Source organism: Macaca nemestrina, chromosome 12, assembly GCF_043159975.1.
Source record: "Macaca nemestrina isolate mMacNem1 chromosome 12, mMacNem.hap1, whole genome shotgun sequence".
Taxonomy (NCBI): domain Eukaryota; kingdom Metazoa; phylum Chordata; class Mammalia; order Primates; family Cercopithecidae; genus Macaca; species Macaca nemestrina.
In genome coordinates this window covers 57,391,654-57,408,429 of record NC_092136.1, presented here as the reverse complement: position 1 = coordinate 57,408,429, position 16,776 = coordinate 57,391,654, and the positions used below count along the sequence as shown (strand labels likewise).

The following is a 16,776-nucleotide window of genomic DNA, read 5'->3' as shown; positions in this document are numbered from 1 at the left end:
GGCTAACACGGTGAAACCCCCGTCTCTACTAAAAAATACAAAAAACTAGCCGGGCGAGGTGGCGGGCGCCTGTAGTCCCAGCTACTCGGGAGGCTGAGGCAGGAGAATGGCGGGAACCCGGGAGGCAGAGCTTGCAGTGAGCTGAGATCCGGCCACAGCACTCCAGCCTGGGCGACAGAGCGAGACTCCGTCTCAAAAAAAATAAATAAAAAATAAAAAAAATAAAAGAAATAAAAACAATACAATATTGCTGAACATTGTCTCATTCTAACAATAGAAATATTCGATCATGTATGCATGAACTAATCGGGAGGGAAAGCAGCCCTATCTATCCACTAAAGCATTTCCAATATAATATTGTTAGTTTAATAATTCTAAAAAAATAAAATCATGTTCTCTTGATTGATTATATACTACTGATAATAATCATAATGAAAAGTCATTCTTAAATAATCTTTAGAAATTATACAGCCTTAGAGTCCCAGGAAACAGAAACAAAAATTTAAATATAAATTTGAACTTTTTTTTGTAAAATGAGACAAATTATAGGTGATTAATAAAATCCATTCAAGCAAAATTATTATTACATTAGGATAAAGTTCTGTGGAAGAAGTAGAATAGAAACACACATTCAAAGAGAAGAATGAATAACCTAGTTTCTGTTAAAGAAGAACTTGTTCATAAATATCTAAAAATGAATGAGATGGATGTCCCATATGGGTAAAAACTGATATTAGCTTTATTTTTAATTACAAATGTTTATATGAGAAATTATATCCCTTGCAATTAATTACATTTATGGTGAAAATTTTTAAAGTTCAACCTAAAAATATCTGAGGAGACTCGTCATTTTTCAAAATTCTTTTTTGTTATAATTTAAACATAAAAGTTTGAACAGATTGTTCCAAAACACTTCATTCTTGTTCCAATCTACAAAACCAGCACTTCTAGACTTTATTTTTTCTCATACCATTTTCCTAGTCACCTAAGAAGCAGTTTTGATTGCTTTTACTCTCTTACCTAACACCTCTACTTAGTTATAAAATTATAAAATTTTGTTTTCTTTCTTAGGTCTTCTTTCTCCCCTCTTCTCTGTTCCCACTCACTGCCCTAGTTCCAGTCTTCGTTACCTCATCCCAGTTCACTTCAATTCTCCGGTTTCTGCTTGCCACCATGACAACGTTTATCACACACTGTTGCCAGATAACTCTTCCTGAAGTTCTGTCAGTCCTGGCCAACAATGTATCCACCAACCCACTAACTGATAGAGTCTCAGACACTTGGCTACTTGTTGCCAGCCTGTTCCAATACTCATCGTTTCTATTTAACTCCCGACTCTTGGTTCACCTCCTCATTAAGATCCTGCTTCCTTCCACCCTTTAGCCACGACCTGTGTATATGGGTTCCCTCAAGACCTTCAACTCCAATTTATTCCTAGGGCTCTTCCTAGATTCAACTGAGATTCAAACTACCTCAGGCAAGATACTCCATTCGAATAAGAGTTCTTCCCTCAGAATCTAATCACTATCTCTAGCCCACAGACTTCATCCAAGTCCATTCACATAATGCTCCAAGGGTGAGAGGGATAAAAGAGAAAACTCACATAAGCACAGCAGTGATCATGGCACTTGAGTGCCTTTTAGTAGTAAGTCATTGCCAAATGAATCAAATGTAAAGTCTTAGGGTCTAGAGCAAAATAGCTCTAACCTTCCTTTTCAACACAATTTCCCACTACTGTCCTATATGCCTTCTATGGTTATAGAAAAAAAAGGAACTACAAATTGTTCTCTGAGTATACTTCATATTTTTTCTATCTTTATGCCTTTGAAAAGTTATTTCTATCTAGAATTCTCTTACCTTCCTTACCCAGACTCCTACATTAATTTCTATTTTTACCCAGTTTTTAAAAAGCCAGATCACATATTACCTCCACCCTTCAGTAATTTTTATAATCCCCTAAAGCAGGGGTGTCCAATCTTTTGGCTTCCCTGGGCCACATTGGCAGAATTGTCTTGGGCCACACATAAAATACACTAACACTAACAACAGCCGAAGAGCCAAAAAAAAAAGAAAAAAGTAAATAAATCTCATAACGTTTTAAGACAGTTTATGAATTTGTGCTGGGTTGTGAGTTGGACAAGCTTGCTTAAAAGAATAATAGCTCTCTTCTTGGAAATTTAGTAGTAGTTGTTATAGTACATTTACGTCCTTGTGGATCTATCATTCTCTGCCAGTGTTTTTGTTTTAAACCCTTTATTAGGCTGTGGGCAACCTGTGGGCAGGGACCATGCCAGACGGATCCTTGTGTCCTCCAAAGCACATAGTAGTTATCTAATAAACATTTGTTGAATTATTGAGTAATAACCAATAATTGAATATTGAGTAAATCCCCAAGTGTCCTGGCTCATGAGCTTTTCCTTAACATAAATTTTTTTTTTTTTTTTTTTTAGATGGAATCTTGTTCTGTCACCCAGGTTGGAGTGCAGTGGTGCGATCTTGGCTCACTGCAACCTCCACCTCCTGGGTTCAAGCGATAAGCGATTCTTCTGCCTTAGCCTCCCAAGTAGCTGGTACGAGAGGCACCCGCTACCATGCCAGGCTAATTTTTGTATTTTTAGTAGAGATGGGGTTTACCATATTGGCCAGGCCGATCTCAAACTCCTGACCTTGTGATCCACCCACCTCGGCCTCCCAAAGTGCTGGTATTACAAACGTGAGCCACCATGCCTGGCCTCCTTAAAGTAATTCTTATGGAAAGCTTCATTAGAGACTCAAAAATGTATTCACATATATAAGATTAATTCAGAATGTATGAATAACTACATACAGTAAAATAAAGTAAGAGTTAACATATTTAGGATGAAAATATACAGAAGGAAAAAATAACAGCCAACAATTAGTTAGGTATCAGAAAATTTCCATCCTCTTATACAGAGTATATATGTTAAAGCTAGAGGTCAAAAGCTAATGATCAAAACCCGAATAACAATACGTAAATTAATGAACAAAGGCCCTGTTCATACATTAGGAAAGACTGTTCTGAAATTAGTCCCTACACCTTGATTACAAAGTGCTTTTGCAAGGTTGTGACTACAAAGCAAAGTACAGACTTACTTGTGGTAAATTAATTACTCAAGGAGAAGAACTGTTTTATTCATCTTTGTACCTCTCTAGTACCTGATGGATTAAATAAAATGATACTTGCTACAATCAATATAGATATTTGGGTGATTGAGGTCCTATTTAAAATAAGCCACCTGGCAAGACTGATGCACTTTAACGATATTAATAATTTCTTTCATTTCAAAGAGCATACAACTGTTCTTTACTACCTATGAAATGAAGTTAAAATCGTAACCTGGATTCAAGTCCACTCATGATTTTCTTTTCTTTCTTAGTCTCACAATTTTCTTTCCTTTTCTGGTCTCATTTCTCACTTCTTTCCTTCAAGCTTCTTATCTGCCAGTCAAATTAAACTTTCTGACTTCACGCTTGCTTGCCTCCATACCTCTGGTCATTTTGTAATTTCTTATGTCATTTATCATTTTCTTCCTTGCATTGAATCTTATACATAGGTTGTTTTCCTTACTAAATTGTAAGTTCCTTATGTCAGAGACCATGTCTTATGTGGCTTTAACTATATTTTATACCTACACTTGGTACCTGGTAGGCGCACCCGTGCGTGCACACACAATGTGTTGAAGGAATTAATGTTTGAATACCATTAAAGCTCAAACTACATTTTGGCAAGACATAAAAAACAAAAAAAAAAAAACAAAAAAAAAACTGGCTTCCTTAATTTATAGCAGTGGCTTTTAAACATAAGTGGGCAGAAGAAATACCTGGGAAACTTGTTTAAAATGTAAATTCTTGGTGTTATTTGTCACCAAGAGACTTTGAAGGAATACCAAGGCAATTACCTAATAAGAAGCAATTAACTCCTGAACCACAGTTGACAGTAAAAGGAAACAAGGAAGAAATGAACGAAAGAAAAGAACCGGCATATTCCCGGCCATTAGAGTCAAACTCTTTCTTTGCAAGAAAGTCATTTCTTGGGTATTTTTCCTTACATCTAACCTCTGACTTTTTAAATCAGGATGACAATATGTATGTGTTTATTTGAAATTCCATTCCCTTAAATGTACAAGAGAAATAGTTATTTTTCTTAGAATACTTTTCAGATAATTACCATATTTCAAAATGCACAGTACATAGGCTAAACCATAGAAACTTTTTATAGAAAAATGTTACTATGTGTTAGGTATTGCAGAAGGTAAGCTCTGGTTATAAAGCAGCAGGGCGCTGAGAGAACTGTCATGTTTTCCTTAGATTACTTCAAACAGAGGATATGAGTCATAGAAAGTAAGACTTCAAGTGGTTAAGAAGAGTTTTGCCTTTTAGAAGTTTGTAAAATGCCAGTATTCTAAATTTCATCCACTGAATTCCTTAGGACAATCCGATATAGCACACAATATCTGTCACTTCTCTATCCATTTGGCAAAGACTTCATAGAGACAAATGTTACAGAGGCTCAAAAATGGAGACTACTAGAAAAATGACCAAAGCCAGAAATAAAGTTGTGCTAATTAGAAAACAAATAATTAAATGGCCCAACCCGAATGTTGTGTGATGCTGAAAAGAGATAAATTTCTAAGGCACACCATCTGTTTTACAGTTTATTTTGCTGTACTACAAACCTACTCAATATAGTTTTGCAGTGATCTAGCTGCTAACTCATTTGCACAATTACTTTAGGCCAGAAATAATTATTGCACAGAATCCTTTGAGAGAGCAACACATTCATAGAAGAGGGCAAATAGAATTCATTCTTGGATGAAGACTATTTTTAGCCCTTAAAGAAAAAAAAAAGTTATTTAAAGCAATGATTAGAAATTGCCAAAGGAAAATTAGGTAATTTAAAAGGAGGGTGATATCACTATATATTTATGTATCCAAACTTATCTGAGGTTCTTAATGTTTTAGTGCCTAAAGACATGTTGCTGGGGCCTCTTCTCTCTATCTGTATTTTCTTCCTTATTTATCTCTTCAGTCCAATGGCTTTATGTGGTATTTGTATACTCATGATTCTCAAATTTATATCTCCATCTTAAATCTTTCCAGTTTCAAACTCATATATTCAATTATCTGTTTGGTATCGCCACTTGGATGCCACATAAGCATTGCAAACTGATCCTATCTAATACAGAACTCTTGATTCACCATCCCTGTCCCAGAAAGAAATCTATTTCTCCTACAGTCTTCCATATCTCAGTAAATGGCACCAACATCGAACCAGTTATTTGAATAAAATCTAGATGTCATCCTTATCTCTTCTCTTATCCTCATTCTTCATCTAATCCATCATCAAATCCTATCAATTATGCCTCTAAAATATAACTCACGTTTTTCTCTTCATCTCTATTCTATCCAAGTCACTATTATCTCTCAACAGTACTACTTCAACATCTATCTAATTCCCTATTTCCAAGCCATTCCCCACCCAAATAGTCAGAATGATCTTTTAAGAATATTATCGGCCGGGCATGGTGGCTCACGCCTGTAATCCCAACACTTTGGGAGGCCGAGCCGGGCAGATCACAAGGCCAAGAGATTGAGACCATCCTGGCCAACATGGTGAAACCCCGTGTCTACAAAAATACAAAATACAAAATAAAATACAAAACAAAAAATGCAAAAATGTGCTGGGTGTGGTGGTAGGTGCCTTTAGGAGGTACGTGCCTCCTTAGTGCCCAGCTACTAAGGAGGCTGAGGCAGGAGAATCGCTTGAACCCAGGAGCCGAGATTGTGCCACTGCACTCCAGCCCGACGACAGAGCGAGACTCCGTCCCCAAAAAAAAAAAAAAATTATCATATGCTAATTTACATTTTAAATGTAATTATATCATGTATCCCCAATACCTAACACAGTATCTAGCAAATAATAGATCTACAATTTTTAATAGATGAATACTCTCTAGTAATATTCCCATATGGCTCTAATAATTTCTAATCTCTGTTCACAGAAAAATTTCTGAGGTATCTACAGACCTATCCACTTACTGAATCATTCACTCATTCAGCAATTGTTTGAGGATTGTATTAATCGAAATTAGGTCCAGCTGCACACTATAGGGTATTTTAAAGATGACAGAAGTCTGTTTCCCATTCATAAATTCTGGAGGTAGGCAGTGAAGGGTTGACATGGCAGCTCTGTGAGCTACTATTATGGTTTCTTGCAACTTGTTGCTCTGCCATTTCCAGATTCCACTTTATAATCTAATATGGCTACTCAAACTCACATCTGCATCTACCAGGAAAGAGGAACTACATGAGAAATGCCACACCAGCTCCATTTAAGGACACTTTCCAGAAATTGCAGCCACTTCCACTTGCATCTCACTGACCATCACGATAACTAGCAAAGAACACTGGGGAAGAGTCTTTTAACTGGACAGCAATGTTTCCAACCAAAAGTCAGGATCCTTATTATTATAGAAGGAGAAGAATAAATATTGAGGGATAAGCAGTAGCCTTTTCCAAGGTTCCTCTTGTGACCAGGTAATGTTTGGATGCAGGGATACGAAGATCAGTAAGACACAAGGTCTGTGCTTGAAGAATTTAGTCTAACGGCAGAAAGCAATATGTAAATAAATAAAATTCCAAACCAGGAGATTGCCACTGTTTGGAGATCATGGCTTTTCTGAGTCCCTAAAGATTTTCTACACCCCAAGAGTTGAAAGAGAGGTGAGTGGTTCCAGTGTTTTACATCACTGAACTATATAGACTGTTTCAACTTTCCAGAGCTATAATATTGGACATTTTTCAGCTCTGTTCTATTGGGCATGATACTTTCATGACACTGAACAAAGATCATTTAAACCTCTATAAATATATATATACAACTGTGACAACAGTTCTAACAGTTTGAAAATGCCCATTTTCAGAAATTTGTCAAGACTCAATGTTTTTTAATTTGACAGAAAATCAAACTAACTGACTGTTTTAAGATTATACAGAAAACTCCAAGACAAAATAAAAAGAAATGAGCAATGGTAGCGTGTCAGAAAGAAAGAAGTAATATTGTAACTTACTGTTAACCACTGGTTATCTAGTAGTTCCTTAGCTGTGATTCTGTGAGCAGGATCTACTTTCATAAGTTGTTTCAAAACACTTTTAGCTAAAAATAAGAAAAAAATCCTGAAAAATCTTATTTATTTTAACTACAATTAATAGCACACATTTTACAATTTTTTAGGATTAGGTCTGTATAACAGGAAAGAAAGATGTCAAGTATACAATAAAAACCATCAGTATAAATGCCTAATAAATAAAATTTAAAGCCTAAAGTGAAGTTTTATTGCCTGGATTACCTAGTTTAATGGTCTATAGTAAACATTAGCTAGATGATCAGCAAATTTCCTCTTTAACTTTTATTACGTATTTTCTGTTTTTGAAAGTTTTGATGATGAACAATCACAGTGAAGATATTTCTATTTCCACAAGTAAATAGTGTTCATTTCCACAAGTAAATTTAATGACGAAACAGAGATTTAAAACATTTTAACCACTGGCCAACTTTCTTATGTTACTTATATTAGCTTTAGCAAATAATAACACACTTATACTTACCACAATCACTTATGGAATTCCAGACTGGATTTTCAAAATGTAGTTCTCCTTTTCTTATTAATTCAAAAAGCTTCTCTTCTGAGCTTGCCAAAAAGGGTGGTTCTCCACAAAATCTGCAACAAAAGCAATCACTTTGTTTAAATTTTTAAATAACAAAAATAAGGCTATTAAAATTAAGTTTCCATAGGACTTGGAAGTAGTGCTGCTTCATATTTAAGGAAAGGATGGGAAGAGATGGGTACCTGCCTGGAAGTAAAAATGGAAGCAACAAGGTTTTCCAAGATCAGTGCTAGGCTCTTATTTCAATACTTAGAGAAAGGATCTGGTAGAGGAAGTATGCAAATATACACTAAAACCTCCAGATTAGCAATGACCCAAAGCCCTTGCAGGTGGGGAAACACTAAGCTTAACTGGGGCTAAAATATGGGAAGGTGAGTGTAAGTGTACAATAATAGTCGTAGCTAATGAAGGAGATACACTTTGAGAGTGAGCAACAGGAAGGTAATACCTTAAGGTACATAATGCAAATTGACTCAACTGAAAAATACGTGAGTTATCAGGGTCTAATTAGTTACCAAAGTCTAATGACCAGCTAAGGCTTTTATCCATAGTAAAATACTATACAAATGTTAGCAATAATAAAAATAAACCAAGACTAACCCTGGGAATTTCTTTTTATTTTTTGAGATGGAGTCTTACTCTGTCTCCCAGGCTGGAGTGCAGTGGTGCGATGTCGGCTCACTGCAACCTCCACCTCCTGGATTCAAGTCATTCTCTTGCCTCAGCCTCCTGAGTAGCAGGGATTACAGGCATGCACCACCACGCCCGGCTAATTTTTGTATTTTTAGTAGAGATAGGGTTTCACCATGTTGACCAGGCTGGCCTCGAACTTCTGACCTCAAGTGATCTACCTGCCTTGGCCTCCCAAAATGCTGGGATTACAGGCGTGCACAAATGTGCCCAGCCCTAACCCTGGGAATTTCTATAGGATCTGAGTCAAAGCCAAAAAGCCATTAAAATTGACACAACTCTTCAAAAATTGTATATGAAATGAAAAGGGTCTGAATGTGGAAAAATCAGACAATAATTTTACCCTTCGGCCTGAAAGGGTGAAAGCTGAGTACACATAATGACCAACATCAGTAAAACCATGAGCAGTGTGTATAAAGTAAACATGGGCTTGTAATACAGAAACAATGTATCTTTAGACTCTTAACAGAACATGGCAAGCCTATAAAGCTATTACTTCAATAAGTGATCTAGGTCAAAACTACAAGAACAAGCTTAAAAGCTGACTTCAATTCTTCATAATACAATATCAACAAATGTCAGCCATCCTCATTACTGTCAACTCCAACACCTGAGGGCAATCCTAAGCCAACAACCAGATTTGTCCAAAGACAACCAAACAGATGAAATTAGATTCATCACAGGGGCAACTCTGTGTCTATTCTTCAACTCTCAGGAACATATTTTTATACTTCATTGATGAAAGAATAAAATGGTGTAATTTCATTATACTTCCCAAACTGCTGGTCTACACTGTACATAAGTATACTAATCTCTATGTCTTTTAACAGTTACATTTTTACTAATTTTCTTTATATTTTTAATTATTTAAAAATCTAACTCATGAACATTTTCTGAATAAGTCAAAATTTGATTTTTTCATAGTAATAATGATGATTATGATGACTTTTGTGGGGAGAAAAGTTGCTTTCATCCTAGTGGTTTATCAAACTAGACCGGACAATAGAGCTTTTTCATTTATCAATAGGTTCTTACTAAGTATTTATCAGTATCATATTGTTCTGCAAACTCTTATTTTAATACTTTTTATCTCTCTAGCTCATTCTGATTTCCTCTGTCTCATCCTATTCGCCTAGATATTTAGTTTTAAAATGCAATTAAAAAGCTATGGAAAACAAAATAGCCAGAAAAATGGCCTACTGGACAATTACTATGTATTATAATAGTGCAGGCCAGCAAAGGCCTACTTCATTGAGCCTGTTATCAACCAGTGATATGCACATCCACCAATTTCTTAGCTGCCTCTACATTGCCTGACTAGCATGCAACTATAGCTTAAGGGCTACATCTTAAAAAGTTCACTTTTTTTCTGTTCTTTGCAATTTTACTTACATAAAAATGTATCTAACGGTTGGTTAATCAGCAGCATACAAAATTTTATGACAGCAATTTCCTCCACATCCAGAAAAGGGAATCCAAGAAATGAAAAATGTTTCTTAAAGTCTTCCTACTATTTTGTTGCATTCATAGAAATCAAAACAGCAGAGGACAGTAACTACAAAGAATATTTACTTATGCTAATTTCACCTTGAGAAAGTATGTTAGCACTATCTGATTAAATAGAAATGAATCAGAGGTCACTGAAAAACAAGCAAATAAACCCCCTGGAGAAGGTAATATGTTTGTTCTCTTGGTGAAGGAAATTATAACACCATTGGGCTCAGACAGATTAATGAATAGGCACTGATTAGCTAAATAAGAGTCTACTGTAAAGAAAAGACAACGTCATTATGATGATATGCAGTCACACTCTGAAGCAGAAAAATTAAAATTATATTTCTAAGAAAGAGAAAGATAGTTAAGATATAATACATTCACTTTCCTTAACACCAAGTTCAAACTAAGAAGGCAGCAAACACTGTATGAATTGCATAATATTAGATTATATGTAGGATGTTTGACTCATGCTTTTGATAAAGCCTTGAGAGTATAAAGATTAATTTAAAAGCTATATTTTAATTAAAGACTAAGGCTCAGAATTTTTGCACCATGATTTTAATCAGCACAAAATGATCAAAAACTTTTTGAATACTTTTATACTTTATGTAATCTAAGCAACGATGTGTGTTGACCAGCTGAGTTACAGCTACAATCACATCATCCAATTTCTACTGCCTGTGTATTCCATTTCACAGACCTGTGAAAATGCAACTACTGTGATGTCAATATTTAGAAATGATCTGGAAGAGGTAGTACATAGTGAAATCTTCAATATGACCATAAAACTAATGTTGCATCAACATAAAAATGTTCACATTCACCAAGAGGCAGAACAATGGTCACTAACTTTTCAGAACACCTCTTAGAAAATTCACTTTAATTCAATTTAACAAACATACTGAGCACTGAATGTATGTCTCTTATACCACACACCAGGAATGCAAAGATGAATAATCTAAGGTCTCTGTTCTCCATGGAATTTGGAACAAGGAAAACAGATACTATATATATAATATTATAATATAGTTTTTAAAAGCTTTATGAGACTACATAAAAGGGAACAATGAATTCTATCGGATTTACACATGTGCAAACCTTCCTGGTTAAATGTTCCTATTTTATTATTTTTTCTTTCAACATTACTGTTTTGCATGCTACCTTAAAATCTTTTGTGGAGCATGAGAAAGTATATACATAATAAATGTAGGAACTCTGCTATGGTGGGGTAAAGTAGGAGTAGAGAAATAGAAGGCTTTAATGTTTGAGCTGAGTCCACCCAGGAAAGAAGCTTATAAAGAAAAAGAATACACACATACCCATACACACCCCAGAGGCCAGCGACACAGGGTGTGTCTGAGTATTGAAATGTGACCTGGAATCATCACAGCACAGTGCAGGTGCACAGGAATACATAACTAGCCCCAAACTGGAAAGGCATGCTGGAGTCAGGTCATGAAAGACCTGCTATGCCATGCCATGCCATGCCAGGATGCTCTGATACTTATCTGTATACAAATATATATATATATGTATGTATATATATGTCAAAGGCTTTTAATCAGGGAAGCAGTATGATCAGATTTGTGATTTGAAAGGACACCCCTGGCAGCAACATGAAGGACAGACCGGGGAGGGTGACCAGAAGTAAGGAGAACAGTCAGAAAGACCCTGCAATAGTCTAGAAAAGGAATCATAAGGAGAAAAGATACAGGTGAAGAGAAATCAAAGAATAGGTAAGGATATTTCAAAGGAAAAATGAGCAGGACATGGAGTTTGACTGAATCTTGAGAATGAAAGAGAAGGAAGAACAAGAATGACTGAAGGCTACAGCAGCATTAAGGGAACTAGGAACTGTAGAATACTCCCCTAGATCCTGAGTAACCCTCTGCCTAGTTAGTACCCACTCCCACCTATGCTCTGCCTGTATGGGCAGAACCAGTGCCAGGCCACAGTACTTGCCTACCCCTGATAAGCTGTAAGTGAACTTCATGAAGCTTTTGGTTTGTAGCAAGGGATACGGGAGGTGTTAAGATTTTTCATTTTGCTCAGATCATATTGTTGCATTTATAGATCAATGAAAACCAAAGCTGAAAGTTATAAATTTACAGTATTAAAAAATACCTAAGGGATGTATACCTGACAACTAATAAGAGAACTTTTAGAATGATCTCCCAATTGGTTTTTAAATCACTTTTTAAAAATATATATTAGTTTTAATTTAAAGTCTATATCATTCTACTGTTAGAAACTATCCACTCATCTTAAAGTGTACATTTAGCAGGCTACTTACAACATGTACATTATGACACCTATGCTCCAAATGTCACACTGCTGGCTATAGTCGTGGGCATTGATAACTTCAGGGGCTGCCAAGCAAGCAGAAATAAAATAATATTAATAATACAATAAATGTCTTTTAAATGCTTAAACACAAAGCATGAAAAATGTGCTGATGTGCTGTAATTTATTCTCCCATAGGGAAAGGAAAACCAACAGCAGATGTTAAATGAATAATGCGCAGGCCTTAACAATTGATGTCACTGTATCCTCACTCCTATCATTTAGCTTCTAATGGAACAATGGTGTAAACTGTATAACTAAATGCACTACCCTTTATTTCTTTAAATGGTTAAGAAATGATTTTGCAAAGATTGTGTAGTTATAGTAGAAGACAACAATATCCCAGCCCTTTCCACAAAATAGAATTAAATATATGCCTTAAGTAGATGTAACATAATGCAAGCCCAATATGTGGAAATCTGGATTCACAGAAAAACTAAGGTACATTGTTATAAATCACTTTAGTAAAATAATAATAGCATCACTCCTATAACAGAATATGAACTATTTTCTGCATTTTCAAATAAGAAAGCCAAGACAAAGACAGTGCTCCTATAAAACTGGATCAAAAAGCCAACTAGTCACAAGTCATAGACTATACTAAATGTGTGTGTGTGTGCATGTGTGTGTATATATACACATATATATATATACATTTTTTGAGACAGGGTCTCACTCTATTGTCCAGGCTGGAGTGCAGTGGCATGATCATAGTTCACGGCAGCCTCAAACTATTAGGTTCAAGGTATCCTCCCGCCTCAGCCTCCTGAGTAGCTAGAACTACAGGGGCATACCATCATGCCTGGCTAATTGTTTTTTAAAAATTATTTTAGAGATGGGGTCTTGCTGTGTTGCTCAGGCTGGTCTCAAACTCCTGGCCTTAAGTGATCCTCCCATCTCAGCCTCCTGAATAGCTGGGATTACTGGCATGAGACACTACACTCAGCTGGCTGCCTTTTTAAAAAGTCACAAATGACATTGCAGGAACATGTCTATTGTACCTCTACAGCTAGGAATCAGATATCTTTAAGAAAAAATAAAAAGAAAGTAATTATAAGCAGAAAAATAAAATATATGTACATATTTCAATAGAACTTTAAAATTTATAAAGTACTTTTGCATAAGTTGTTACTTGTATAAAGTATGTTAAGAATTCTGTGAGATAGGTATGTAAGCATTTGACTCCCTTTGCCAGTGAGGAAACTAAGTTTCCGATATATTAAGTGACTTGCCTAAAGTTACACAGCTGCAGAGTGCCTCCTATGCAAAAGGTGCGTTTTTATTTTAGAAAAGTTTCAATCTTTCCCACCTACATACACACACACACACACACACACACACACACACACACATACTCTTTGATAACTACTAAAACAAATGGAATTTCATTTTCTCCTTTTTCCTCTGCCTAGTGTTAAAGAAATGAAAGGCAACAAAAAGGGGTCAAAAGATTAAACAGAAGAAAGAAGGTACAGATGACTAACACTGAGCAATCTGTCTCCAAATAATTGAAAATTAACTAATATTTTCCTTTAAGCTGCTATTTGTATTCATTAACTCTACTTAAAATCTTTAAATATGGAATTTTTAAAGTTCCAGTTGCTCTATGGCCACACATGTATGACAAGGGCAAATTCTGTGACTGGATTCAATGAAGGATTTCCACACTGGTGCAGCACACAGCAGGGGACAGGAATTCCTGGCTCCTTCAGAGTCATCTTAATTATCAGGGGCATTTCAATTTGCACCATCATCCCAGCCCTCATAGGGATGCAGAAGCCAGAGTAACTGCCAAGAAGCCATTTAGGAAGTCAGCAAAGCTCCACAAACCATCTGTCTTCTCTCTTGTTCTCTCACTTGTTATCAGTGTAGACAACTAATAAGGAGGCATAAAACTCAGGGTGCTTGAATATATTTTCCCCATGTAACTACAGACCAGATGTCTTTTGCCAACAGGGGGATATGAACAGAATCTAAAGTAGCCTTTTCCCAAATAAGATAAAACAATTTCAAAACTTTATGCATCTAGCAGACAAAAAAAGCAATGAATTAGGTATACTCTTCAGTAATAAAAATGAATAAACTACTGATACAACAACATGGATAAGTCTCAAAATCATGGCGTACGACAAAAGAAGAAGACAAACACAAAAGAGTATGTACTGTATGATTCAATTTAGATAAACTTCTAGATATGCAAAACTGAGCTGTGGCAATAGAAATCATCAGTGGTTATGGGTGGGGGATTGACTGAAAGGGACACAAAGGAACTTTCTGGGGTGACAGAAATGTTCTGTGACTTGAACATGATGGGGTAGTGATTCAAAACTTAAAATTTGTGCATCTTATTGCGAGTAAATTATATTCCTAAAAAGTTGATTTTTAAAAATCTACTCAAAGTACAAAAACAATGTGTCAAAGACCTATCTTGGTGAATGACTCTGTTAGCAATCAACAGAAGTGGCAAGCAAAGATACACCAACAATATGGAAGATCTGAATCACAAAAAAATCACATTTGATTTAATAAGCACACAGAGAAATTTTTATGCTCAACAAACCAGGTATACATACATATTTTTAAAATATCCAATGCATCATTTGCAAAAGCTGATCATGTGTTTGGTCACAAAGAAAATTCCTAAAAGTTGAAAACCTTTAAGACACAGTCACCTACCACAGTAAAGAAAACCAGACAGATAAACCAAAAGGCTAGGACAACTAACATGCATTCTCATGAGTTTCAAACACATCTCAACCACCTGTAAAAATTCTAAAAACACTTCTAAATAATTTTTCAATTAAAGAAGACTAAAATTAAAATTATAGTATATCAAGAGATGAATCACACAACACTGTATGACAAAAAACAAAAAGTCAAGGTACTCAGAGGAAAATATACAGTCTTCAACGAATTTCATAGAAAATAAGCCTGATAATAAGTATGTATTCAACTTAGGAAGTTATAATAAAAAACAAACCACCAGCCACAGTGGCTCATGTCTATAATCCCAGCACTTTGGCAGGCCAACGCAGGAGGATCGCTTGAATCCAGGAGTTTGAGATCAGCTGGGGCAACATAGTGAGACCTTGTCTCTGCTTAAAATTAAAAAGAAAAAAGGTATCTGGGAATGGTGGCACATGCCTGTGCTCCTGGCTCCTGGGGAGGCTGAGGTGGGAGGAACGCTTGAACCTAGGAGGCTGAGGCTGCAGTAAGCCATGACTGCAGCATTGCACTCCAGCCTAAGCAACAGAGGGAGGCCCTGTCTCAAAAAAATAAAATAAAATAAACGAAAAAACCAAAATAAAGCACAAAGAAGGAATTCAGAAAAGTAAAAGCAGAAATTAATGAAAAAGCAAACCAAATAACAATTAGGTATGAGCTGGTTCTTGCAAAGCCCATTGGGAGCTCTACTTATTATTTACTAACTGTCCTAACCACTAACAAATTTGATTTAGATAAAATTATTAGTATTATTACAAAGAGCTAAAATTCAGGCCTAAGTGCTAGACGCTGCTAAGCACTTTACATATATTTTCTCATTTACTTATCATGTCAACCTGATAAAAAAAAAATTATTGTCATCTAAACACTTCCTATCACCCTTCCTATTTTTTTTGTACTCAGCACTTTGCTCTAAAACATCAGATTTATAAAAATCTTGTTTAATGTTTGTGCCACAAGAATGTTAAGTTCTATGAAGGCAAAACATTTTTATGTTTTGTTCACTGTTATATTTTTAATACCTAGAACAATGTCTGACACGAAGTAGGTCCTCAAAAAATTTTTTAGAAATGAGTGACATAATTCCTATTATATTTACATATATAGAAACTGTGATAAAAGCTGATAATATGTGCATATTGAAGTTATAGGAGGATATAACTGCAGGTACACTAGAGAATATGAAAATTATAAGTAAACATAATATGCATATTTATGCCAGTGAAACTTAAAATCTCAATAAAAGAAACAATTTTCTAGAAAAACATAAATTATCAAAATGATTCAAGAAAATGTAGAAAACTTGGGTAATTTAGTATAAATTGAAAATATAATAGAAACTTTATCCCCCCAAAAGTGGCAGAACCAAAAAATTTAAGAGGAAATTTCAAACTGTTATTAGATAATTTTTAGTATCTAAAAGGTTCATTTTATGGTTCCATATGAAATTTAAAGTAGTTTTTTCTAATTCTGTGAAGAAAGCCAATGGTAGCTTGATGGGGATAGCATGGAATCTATAAATTACTTTGGACAGTATGGCCATTTTCACAATATTGATTCTTCCTATCCATGAGCATGGAATGTTCTTCCATTTGTTTGTGTCTTCTTTTATTTCACTGAGCAGTGGTTTGTAGTTTTCCTTGAAGAGGTCCTTTACATCCCTTGTAAGTTGGATTCCTAGATATTTGATTCTCTTTGTAGCAATTGTGAATGGGAGTTCACTCATGATTTGGCTCCCTGATTGTCTATTATTGGTATATAGGAATGCTTGTCATTTTTGCACACTGATTTTGTATCTTGAGACTTTGCTGAAGTTGCTTATCAGCTTAAGGA

At 35.4% G+C, this 16,776-nt stretch overlaps 1 protein-coding gene across 11 annotated transcripts in view; it reads right to left on the bottom strand.

Annotated features, from left to right (window-relative positions):
• LOC105488736 (serine/threonine kinase 33) overlaps window positions 1-16,776 on the bottom strand; it is a 221,534-nt gene that overhangs the window by 44,399 nt on the left and 160,359 nt on the right. For all 11 annotated transcript variants that reach the window (XM_071075134.1, XM_071075132.1, XM_071075135.1 and 8 more), the window contains 3 exons: window positions 12,170-12,245; window positions 7,630-7,742; window positions 7,092-7,177 (listed from right to left, as the gene is read on the bottom strand). In XM_071075134.1, coding sequence (XP_070931235.1) covers window positions 7,092-7,177; window positions 7,630-7,742; window positions 12,170-12,245 — 275 coding nt within the window. The remainder of the gene's footprint in view (window positions 1-7,091; window positions 7,178-7,629; window positions 7,743-12,169; window positions 12,246-16,776) is intronic.